This window comes from Echiichthys vipera (assembly GCF_963691815.1).
Source record: "Echiichthys vipera genome assembly, chromosome: 19".
NCBI classification, from domain to species: Eukaryota; Metazoa; Chordata; class Actinopteri; order Perciformes; family Trachinidae; genus Echiichthys; species Echiichthys vipera.
The window spans coordinates 8,789,228-8,801,235 of record NC_139844.1 but is presented as its reverse complement, the minus strand read 5'-3'; the positions used below and the strand labels follow the sequence as shown (position 1 = coordinate 8,801,235).

The 12,008-nt window shown below is 38.9% G+C and overlaps 1 protein-coding gene across 1 annotated transcript; it reads left to right on the top strand.

The window, feature by feature from the left end:
* Positions 1-1,059: 1,059 nt before the first annotated feature.
* Positions 1,060-11,707, top strand: plg (plasminogen; the record flags this gene model as incomplete). The annotated part of the gene is given in 19 exon segments (XM_083933620.1): positions 1,060-1,108; positions 2,654-2,789; positions 2,877-2,983; positions 3,346-3,460; positions 3,546-3,685; positions 3,837-3,957; positions 4,079-4,197; positions 4,679-4,841; positions 4,953-5,077; positions 5,176-5,335; positions 5,476-5,665; positions 5,669-5,887; positions 6,020-6,113; positions 6,434-6,548; positions 9,307-9,381; positions 9,476-9,616; positions 10,405-10,511; positions 10,791-10,936; positions 11,546-11,707. Coding segments are annotated over 19 exon segments (2,484 nt in total).
* Between the last annotated feature and the right edge of the window lie 301 nt (positions 11,708-12,008).

The window sequence follows — 12,008 nt, the reverse complement described above, 5'->3', positions numbered from 1 at the left end:
TAAAATGGGCAAAATAAGTCTTCATCTACTTAATCTTTAAGTAGCTGGGATTATACTGTATATTTAACACAGTTTGGTCATCTGGTAGTGAATGTTTCATGTACAAAAACATACTGTACACATACTAAATGTTCTGCATCTAAAATAAATAAAGATAAGTAAAATAACTACTGTCAGGAAAAATTCACTTCTAGAACCTGCATAAAAGGTACTCATTATGCAAACAAACCACCTTACTGTATATACACAGAAAACTTTCTTTATTAACAAGACTTTGACATTACAACACTTAAATTTAAGTTTTTTTTAGAAAGACAGAGGCACAACTTTCCAGTGTAGTTACTCAGCCTTAAAGCACACTGAACAGGCGACAGTAGGCTGTTTTGTAATCACATGTTTGCAGTTGAGGACGTTGGTCCCCTTTAAGCTGAAGATTAACTATATATATTGATCTCATTTGATCTAGATCACATAGTCTTCACCATGTGAATGAATACCAAGTCTGTATTACATGACAACATTAAAACAAACACACATGCAGTACTATTACAGCAACCGTTAACTCGTTATAATGAAGGTTTGAACATCACACAGGAGGATGTAAAAGCATGGTGAAGTGAGGAAGAGGAAGAAATGGCATGTTATAAGAAACAAAAAGATCAAAAGTGGTCAAAGCTCATGAGCGGTTTAATGGGTTGTAGCCTCAGAAAAGCAATAGAATAGCTCAAGAAGCCTGTCAGTTCATCCCCAAACTGATGGTGTTTCATAACCAGAACAAGGTAAGAATTAAACAGATTGTGCATTTATCCAATATATCATATCAATATAAGATATAACAGAGAGGACGAAACACTGATATTGCAAAGCAACATTTAGTGTTCCAAAAATCTCCCATAAACAAGGTTTTTGACCTCTGTTGTCGTCCTTGTCGGGCCAATGATTGACTAACGATTGAGCTGTCCTATTTATCTTTCTGAAACGTTAGAAGGAACCCAATAACATTACCAGGAGGTACCTCGGTGACTTTGTCGACTATGTGCTGCTAGAAAAGGCCTCACCATGGACCTGTACAAGGTAGCTTTCTTCCTGGGAGCCGTGACCTGCACTGGTAAGATAGAACTGCATCTTTTAATGATAATTATGAAGAGTTCTACAACAATTTTCTGCATAAATTAAAAAAAAAAAAGTAAGACGGACACTATTTGCTTCACTGTGAGGGTAACTCATCAGGACAACCCTGTCCAAGTTAATCAAATGTGTGCATTTGCATTAAGAGACACATCTGGATGCACAACATATTGTGTTCACCTTCATATTTTCACACTTAGTTTGCACAGTTTAGAGGTGGCCCCCGAACGATGAGAATAAAAGACGGATTCAAAGTAACTCAAAAGGAGTGAAAAAGTTGATCTGATTCTTCTAAAAATCTGACTGTTTAAGATAAAACATTGTGATTTTATAGCTCAGCCACTTGCTTTAGTGTTAGTTACATTTCATTTTGATTTGAGTTGGCAGTTCATTTCGCAGTTAAAAAATATATACTAATAAATTGGATTCACCAATCCCCCAAAACACTGGATTAATGAACTTGCCTCTAACTGTACACCTGAGAAGATATTATATAATGTATGATGCTGTACAATTTCCTGTTTTTCTTTCCATTCGTAAATTTATATACAAATATTAGTACATCTAAATATTCATTAGTTTAAGTAGAAACCTGTTTTCTTTGGATTTTTGTCAATAACATTTTCAAATGCATGAATGGAACCTGTCACATTGTTTGAACTGCAAATGTGCTGTAATTTATCTGTTAAAAAATACATTTTTTGAGAACTAAATCATTAGAATAACTGATATCGACTGGACAACACTGGCTCAACTAATTCAAAGGAGGTGCACCAGATTCTCTACACTGACATTATCTATATGTATATGCACTGAAGCAGCATTCTTCTTAATCTATAAACAAATAAGCAAAGGACATTTTATGGACACGCACCAAATACAACCCAAACTTCAGCAGTCATTGTACGGCTTCTGACACCTTATTTGTATTAAAACCATCTGCAAGACTGAGTCTGTGTCACTGCTGCTGACATCGACAAGTTTTAAACCTATACCTCTACGCAAATATGATATATGGTGCACCAAAGGGTGCAATTCTTTTTTAGTGCATATGCCTTAATTTGATGCTACAAAAAAAAAAAATTTTAAGCAGATGATACACACTTTTACCTACTTATGAAGGCAAATGCTCCTAAATGTTTTGCAACTATTTATGAAGTAAGCTGGAAATTGTTCTGTTGGTCCACTGCAGCCATCTTTTACATTTTTATAAGAACTTCAGAAAAACAGTGAGATGTTTTGTTAAATACGCAGAAGACTGTGAGTTAAAGGAGAAGATATCACTTTCATGTGATGTCTGAAGCTACTGTAAAGCTAGGCGATGCTTAACTTAGCTTAGCATGAAGACTGCAAGCAGGGGGAAACAGGTAGTCTTTTGCACTTTAGATTTTAATATTGATTAAACGAATGAGAAACGTGTTAATTAATCAGCTTTAAAAGGTGCTGATTCCTTACTTCTAGATAGAGAACTTCTAGTTTTAATGCTTAGCAATTCATTAATTCATAGTTTTGTCCTTGCTTTCAGTAAGTGGTTCTGAGGTGGCTGGCTACTCCAAAACTGATGGAGCATGGCTCATCTCGCTGCAGAAAAGACAGTACTCAGTAAACACTGTGGCTGACTGTGCCGCCAAATGTGATGCTGAAAAATCTTTCACTTGCAGGTAAGTTCACACTTTTAAAAATTCCAATTTAACATTTACATTTAAGGCTCAGAATCCCAACCTGACCCCCTTTCTGTGTTTTCACAGATCGTTCATATATTATGAGAAGGACAATGAGTGTTGGACCGCAGCAGCAAACTCTAAAACAGAGAATATCCTGCGCAGGGCCAGCGCAGCCTTATATGAAAAAGAAGGCAAGTCATTTCGTCTTTTCAGTCATATAAGTACCCCTTCTTTAATTTTATCATGGTGTCCTTTTTTTGTCTCATGTACATGCTGATCCAGTTTACATCTGAAGTGATATTTAGTCTCCATTACATTGTGGTTAATGTTTAGCCTGTGTTGCATGATCAGTGATGTTTGGACTGTGTCTGCAAACACACGAAGAGGTGACTCATGGTACACTACTGTGACTCAAATTTTGGGGATCACTCCAACAGGATAAGATACATGATTCCCTCAAAGAATCATCTGATGAACAGCAGTCATGTTTTTATTGAGTAATCAAACATGCTGAGTGCCCTGCGTTGGTGTATATTGTTTTTGGCTCGTCTAGGATACCTCCTGGAGTGTGTTAATGGAGTCGGATCAGATTACAGAGGAACAAAGACCAAAACAAAAACAGGAAAGCTGTGTCAGAGATGGATAGCAAAATACCCACACAGGCCCAAGTATGTATCATCGTGTTACTTTACACATCACATCACATCATTTTATATCTTTTTCATCTCGTTTTACTCAACGTGTCTGCTGCAGCTTCACACCGGAGTTGCATCCACTAGCAGATCTGGAGTCTAACTTCTGCAGAAACCCTGACGGAGACGGTGGGGGACCTTGGTGTTACACCACAGACCCAAACACCCGCTGGGAAAATTGCAATGTATCCAGCTGCACTGGTAAAATTGATTTATTTGTATGTTTGTTTGTTTGCTTGCTTGTGTGAGATATCACATACCTGTTCTCCTGATTGCCAACTATTTCACAGTCCAAATTATTCTGAAGTGTAAAATGCACTGCAAGCATGCATCTGTGCTTATTCCTTTACAGATGACTGTATATACTGCAGTGGTGAGGACTACAGAGGGAAAAAAGCCACTACAGCAAACGGCTACACCTGCCAACGCTGGGACTCTCAGACACCTCACAATCATGGCTACATCCCCAGCGCGTAAGACCATAAAACAGCACATCAACCAACCAGCAGGATTTTGTAATATTTGATAAATGTTTTTAGTTAGGAACTAAAACAAATGTTACTTATTTGACAACTCCATTTATGCTTCCTCTAGTCTTCCAGAAAAGTACCTTGAGGAGAACTACTGCAGAAACCCAGATGGAGACCCCCAACCGTGGTGCTTCACCAGCAACCCGGCAAAACGGTGGGACTTCTGCTCCATACCCCGCTGTGGTAAGCTCTCCTGTTTCAATACATTTCCTTTACTTCTGCTATAGTTCCATGAACTGTAGATTAATATGTGCACTCACCCTTTTACCTGCCGAGGTACCGTTGAGCAAGATGTTTAACCCCTTCCTGCAGCAGGACCTGCATCCACCTGGTGATCCTAAACCACATTAAAATAAATTATATTATTTTTATTTTGACAAAATATGATTATTTTGCAAAATTAAGATGTCAAACATTGTGAAATTATATCACAGAGATCCTAAATGATGTTTAACGTTGCAGCATTTTTACCTGCTATTGTTTAGATACATCACCATCAAATGCTTACTCACTTACAGATTTCTCATTCCTGCAGCACTTTATTTAGCAGTAGTTTTTCACTTTTGTTTTTCAGTTTCATTTTAATTTGATATTATATTACAGTACTTAACTAATTTTTTTTCTTGACTTCTACAACCAACCCATCTCATCTTCTGATGCTCAGCATCCGAGCCTCCCACCATCGTCCCAGAGCTGACCTGTACCACCGGTGAAGGTGGCGCATACCGAGGCACGATATCTGTGACTGAAAATGGCAAAACGTGCCAGAGCTGGTCCACTCAGACGCCACAAAAACACAACCGCTCACCAGACAACTACCCCTGCAAGTAAGAGCAACTGCAACATGAAAATGTTGTTTTTCAAAAATGAGGGACTATGGCATGCTGCTTTTATCTTTGGGTTTACCTCCATTAATCATTATTACCATTGTTTGCCAGGGGGCTAGATAACAACTACTGTCGTAACCCTGACAATGAGAGGAAGCCCTGGTGTTACACCACTGACTCTGCAACTCGCTGGGAGTACTGCAAGGTGCCAAGCTGTGGGGATGCAGCCGGACCAGGTGATGAGGATGATTTCTTACCCAATTACAACAATTCTAACAACAGTGCTGATGACGGTGGAGAGCATCAAGGAATCATTCTGTGTCTCTTGCTGCAGATGAGCCAGTGATCCCCCCGGAGGAGGAAGACTGTTATGAGGGGGACGGGACGAGTTACCGTGGTGTAACATCAGAGACCATCAGCGGAAAAAGATGTCAAAGCTGGAGCGCCATGACTCCTCACAGCCACAAAAAGACTCCTCAGAACTACCCCAAAGCGTGAGCATCAAATAACAATAACAAGCCAACTGAGGTCATTGGTTCCTTTTCTTTGTTTGATTCTAGGACAAAAACTGAAACTGAAGGTGCAGGTTATTTATTCTTGTCATCCTGAAGTTCCAGGTTTTCTCTTTCAACAGGGACCTCAGGAGGAATCTGTGCAGGAACCCCGATGGAGACCGAGCTCCCTGGTGTTACACTACAGAGCCCAGAGTCCGTTGGGAGTATTGCAAATTGGAGAAATGCCCCACCAAACCTTCAGGAGGTGTACCCACAACCAAACCCCAGATCCCCAACACCCCTACCCAGACCCCGCCACCAAAAGGTAAATGATTCTCTTCACTTGTCAGATATCTTAAAGCTTGTTTTATCCTTCACTGGTTTCTCTCTGTTGCTTTGTTAGATTGTAAGAATGGAAATGGAGTTGCATATCGGGGTCCGACCTCCATCACCATTCTGGGCGTGACCTGCCAGGCCTGGAGTGCTCAGAGCCCTCATCAACACAGCAGCTTCACCCCACAAACTCACCCCACCAAGGGTCTGGAGAGCAATGTAAGTGTGTGTGGTCCGTAGACACTTTGAGTGATGACGTTTCACTCTGGACTTAATGAACGCATAAATGCTAAAATCTTTGCCAATAATTAGATTTGTTTTCTAGTTAATTGTCTTGTGTGTCACTATCAGAACTGCAGAAACCCAGATGGCGATGTGAACGGACCGTGGTGTTACACTACAGACAGGAACAAGAAATGGGACTACTGTCAGATCCCCGACTGTAGTATGTAAACTATTTGTGTGTAGGTTTTTTATTTTGAGTGTGTAGGGTTTTTTTTGTGTGTGTAGGCTTTATAGCTTCACATGCTATAAAGGTAACATGCTTAACTTTAAATGTCTGCATGTTTATATTGTAATTGTTTGGATGTTGTGATCTTCTAAATACGGCAATGTTTTTTCCATCCAACAATTTTGTTATAATTGAGTGTAATGAGCACGAGCAGCCACACAGGTAACCTTGTTACATGATACCACTTCAAACCAATCAAATGCTTGTATTTTACTCCTCTTGTGAGAACTCATGACTGTGAACTTTCTTCGTAGCTGAAATGAAATGGGGGGTGCCAGTCATCAAACCAAAGCGTTGTTTTGGTCGTATCGTGGGAGGCTGCGTGTCTAAAGCTCACTCGTGGCCCTGGCAAATCAGCCTCCGGACCAAGTGAGTAGAATAAGACTGAGATAAGAGTCTAGTGACTTTATATACAGTCTGTTTGTGTGACCTTGTACAGACTTGGCATCAACATGTGTTTTGGGTGATCAAATAACATATAGACAGTTCTAACAACAAGTGTCATTGAGACCACATTTGGAGGTGTTTTTTTTTTTTTTTTTAGCTGTAATTAACTTACTAAAAGTAGCCTCTATGGGTTTGGGAGTCTTGTTCCCACATAGACAGAGTGGGGGGCTTCTTATTTGTCTGTGCCCAGGGGCCCATTGTCTCAGAATACATTCACGTGCGGCGCAGCAGCTCTGACAACTGACAACTGGGTCCGTCTGAAACTAGCAATGAGAGTTGCTCTCTGTGCTGGGTGCAAGATAGAGCCCTTGATCTTCTTTCTGGCATACTGATGGTAGAATAGACGTTTGGATATTGAAACGCAGGGTGTTTTAATGTTTTTGGACCCATCCACCACCCCGACCCTCAGCCCTATATGAGGATTTTGGTGCTCTTGACCACAATACAACCACAATTCAACCGAAGTCGTGACATTGTGTAAAAGGTAAATAAAAACAGAATACAATGATTTGAAAATCCTTTTCACTATACATTCAATTGAATACACTACAAAGACAAGATATTTAATGTTCGAACTGATAATAACTTTTTTTGGGGGCAAATATTCACTCATTTTGAATTTGATGCCTGCAACACGTGCAAAAAAGCTGGGAGGGAGGAAATAAAAGTCTGTTGTTGGATGTTAAAAACAAAACAAAAAAAAACCAGTTTGGATCATTCCTCCGGTGAATAGGTTCACTGGAAAAAGGTGAGTGTCATGATTGGTTATAAAAGGAGCATCCTGAAAGGCTCAGTGGTTTACAAGCAAGGATGGGGCAAGGTTCACTACCTTGTAAACAACTATGTGAGCAAATAGTCCAACAGTTTAAGAACAACGTTTCTCAATTTACAATTGCAAGAAATGTATGGATTCTATAATCTGCAATCCATAATATCAGCAAACAATTCAGAGAATCTGGAGGACTCTCTACACTTAAGCGGCAAGGCTTAAATCTAAATTGAATGACATGAGTCGTGACCTTCGATCCCTCAGATGGCACTGCATTAAAAACAACATCATTCTGTAAAGGATACCCCATGGGCTCAGAAACACTTTGGAAAACTATTGTCCGTTAACACAGTCGCTACATCTAAAAGTGCAAGTTGAAACTCTACCATGCAAAGTGAAAGCCGTATATCAACACCCAGAAGTGCCGTCAGTCTCTCTGGGCCCACACTCATCTCAAATGGACTGATGATGCAAAGTGGAAAAGGTGTGCTGCGGTCTGACGAGTTCACATTTACAATGGTTTTGGAAATCATGGACATTGTGTTCAAAGCCAAGATCTGTGATGGTATGGGGGTGTGTTAGTGCCCATGGCATCATGGGTAATTTTCACATCTGTGAAGGCACCATTAATGCATGTAGGTACAAAAAACGGTTTTGGAGCAACATCCAAGCAACTTCTTTTTCAGGGACGTCCCAGCTTATATCAGCAAGACAATGCCAAGCCACATTCTGCACGTGTTACGACGGAATGGCTTTATAGTAAAAGAGTGCAGGTACTAGACTTACCTGCCTGCAGTCCAGACCCGTTTCCCATTGAAAATGTGCGGCGCATTATGAAGTGCAACATCAGACAGTCCTACATCAAGAAAGAATGGGGAAGAATTCCACCTAAATAGCTTCAACAAATAGTGTCCTCAGTTCCCAAATGCTTTTTGAATGTCTTAAAAGGAAAGGTGATGTAACACAGCGGTAAACATGCCCCTGTGCCGGTGTTTTTGGAACGTGTTGCAGGCATCAAATTCAAAATATTTGCAAAAAAAAAAAGAGTTAATCAGTTTGAACATTAAATATCTTGTTTGAAAAAAGTTGAAAATGATTTGCAAATCATCGCATTTTGTTTTATTAACGATTTACACATCGGCCCAGCTTCATGTGAATTAGGGTTTCATTTGTACAGTAATAAATACATTGATTACATTAGAGTGCATAAGTTTTTGTAGGAAAGTGAACAGTGAATGAGGACAGTGAATGAGGACAGTGAATGAGGACAGCTACTGTGCATTACTGTGCAGGGAAGGTCATTTCAAATTGCATTGTAACACATTCATATTTTCCTCGTATTTGAACTCCGATTAAAAAAAAAGTTCTTTAGAGATTTGCTGACATGCATGTGGGCGAAAATTTTGTCCATTTCACCTCCAGGGCTCCATACGTCACACACAGATGGAATATTTTTCTATCTAAATGGTTTGAAGAGATCCGTGTCTTCAGAACAGCAGTATGACCATCTGGAGTTTTTTATACATCTCTGGTTAATTATATTTTTGAAAATCACATGTTTACCTCAGCGCATTAACTTGGGATAACAATAACAAATATTTTAATAATGGGACTCAGGTATAATATAATAATTTTGACCAGCAAGATTAAACCCATATTTCAACAAGCACAAACCTCTTTTATTATCAAAATGATAAGGATCCTGCACCAAAATGACCAAGACTACTTTCAAATTAATATAGTTGTCTAGTTAGTCAAGTTAATATAGTGAATATAAATGTATGCTTAATATCTGTTAAAGTTTTGTCTCCAGGGGTTTATCTATAGGGATATAATATCTGATATTAGAAAAAGGTCTAATCACATCTCTCCTCTGTCCTCTTTAAACACATTTCTGTGTCTTTCTTCCAGCACAGGGATTCATTTCTGTGGAGGAACTCTGATTCACCCTCAGTGGGTTATAACTGCTGCCCACTGCCTGGAGAGGTCAGAGAGGCGATTAAACATCTCAAGATTAAATCCTGTAAGAGAAACCCCACTGGATAACTAGTGTGTATGTTTATAAATGTGTTCACTGTAGGTCCAAACGACCTTCAGCCTACAAGGTACTCCTGGGCGTCCACACAGAGAGAGCCAATGAGGCGTCGAAACAGGACAAGAACCTGGAGAAACTGATACTGGCGCCCAACGGAGCCGACGTCGCTCTGCTCAAACTGTCGAGGTGAGTCTGCTCTGCCAATACCGCCCAATATTTAGAGCATGTGCACAAACCAGAGGCAGAACATGAAGCACACAATTAATGATATATCTTTAAAACGGAGGATACTGTTTTAGATGGAAGAGGATACAGAAAACGTTTTTTTTTAATGCTTTTATATACATATGTTTGTATATGTGTAAGATAATGTTGCATTTCTTCAATTGGAGAAGAGGAATTTATAATTATATACTTCCTTATACTCCTTTTTGGACACGTAAGATTTAATTTGTGTTTATGAAACCTCTGTGATGAGAAGTTTTATTAATGTATTATTATTTAAACTGTTTTGTTCTTATCTTTTTGTTGTTGTTTGCTCACATGTTCACAATAATATATATAAAGAAATATACATTTTAAACTTCTTCCTACTCCCTTTCAGACACGTCAATGTGGCTTAATTGAATTTATGTTGTAACATGCTTTATTTATTTTATTTTCTAATTATTATATTATGAACTAATTTGATTTTGTCTCATTTTAAATATTATTTTCTTTTTGACATGTCTGAAATAAATTCAAATTCAATATTATTTTTTTCCCTTTATTCTTTATTTTTTTTTACTTACCATTTTTCTTTTCTTCCACCTTAAATCAATATTTCCATTATTTCTTTTGTACCATAATATACTTTAAGTAAAGAAGTAAAGTTTGATGCTAATAATTTTGTACTTTTATTATTAGTAACAGAGTATCTCTACACTGTAAAAAGATTGATATTCTTAATTACTTCTTCCACCGTGTGTTGTCAGCCCTGCACTAATAAATGACAAAGTCCTGCCAGTTTGGCTGCCAGAGAAGGACTACGTTGTTCCCAGTGGAACCGAGTGTTACGTTACTGGATGGGGTGAAACCCAAGGTAAGTTACAGCGCTTTATGTGTGTGTGTGTGTGCCGTTGTACTGCCATCTTTGTGAGGACCAGTTAGAGAGCATTTTTAAAAGTGGGGGCATTCTGATCGATTGTCAGTATTGATTTCCAATATCAAGGTAAAAAGCTTCAGTGACTCTTTAGGTCAAAGACTGGTACCTTTTTCCAGCCATTTCTTTATCTATATATTGATTTTGTCGTGTAGGTGTTGTTTTTTTCTATTAAAGATACACTAGAAACTGGATAACTGCGTGGATGTGTGTTTGCAGGTACGGGAGGTGACGGCGTCCTGAAGGAAACCGGTTTCCCTGTGATCGAGAACAAGATCTGTAATCGTCCGTCGTACCTGAATGGCCGCGTCAAAGACCACGAGATGTGTGCTGGAAACATCGAAGGAGGAACGGACAGCTGCCAGGTATAAAAAATGAAGTATAAAACATATTATCTGAGTCTCTTATAAATCAAAAAGAAAATACCACTTAATTGAAAGGGAACGACTAAGTTTGAGACATCTCTGACTTCATACAGACACAAAATCCAGCATTTCTACTAGATCAATTTAGAGATATTTCAAAGTAAAAGCCTTGTCAGATTGATCTGGGCAGTTTGAATGCATTTAACATAAATATCAGTACATGGGTGCACCATTGTTGTAGACTTGGTTGGTTTAACTGAATAACGGCGTAGCTATTGAGAGGAAATGATCTTTTGTTTTCTTGTGATTAAGAGATAACAAGAATAAATACACTCATTCTCATTTTACACTCATTCTTTACAGAATACAATTACAACAAAAAAGTATTGTCTTACCTTAGAGCAGCTCTGCTCTCTGTTCTGTCCGCATTTTAGAGAATGATTAGTATTTTTCTCATTAACGATGTATTTCACGTCATGTGCTATAAATCAGCGTTTATTTTTTATGAGCAAGCCGTGAATATAACTGCAGTCCATTAATCAGAGACTGACGATGGAAACGGAGTTGACAATTCTGTCTGAACTGAAAAAAAATGGTTTCTCCCTGCAGGGTGACAGCGGCGGCCCTCTAGTGTGTAACTCCCAGAACAGGTACGTCCTGCAGGGGGTGACTTCTTGGGGTCTGGGATGCGCCAACGCCATGAAACCCGGCGTCTACGCTCGGGTCTCCAAGTTTGTCGACTGGATCGACAGAACCATCAAAGCCAATTAAAAAACTATCCACCATTAGCTTCAGTCGCAGAAAGTGACTGTTCATCGTGCTTTTTGGAAGATACTTTAACATGTATGTACTGTTCGGCTGCAACACTAGTTGTAGTCTGATATTAACTGATGTCAATGTTTTATCTCCTGTGGTGGAAACACAATAAGCAGATCATGATCCTGGTTTAGGGATGTAAAGCATGTGTTTTCTGTAAGAGCTGAAAAATAAAACTTAATACAAGGGAAATTGGGAAGTCATGCTTTATAGAAAATGTATAAAAATAACCTTCCTTGTTTTTTGTATCACAGTG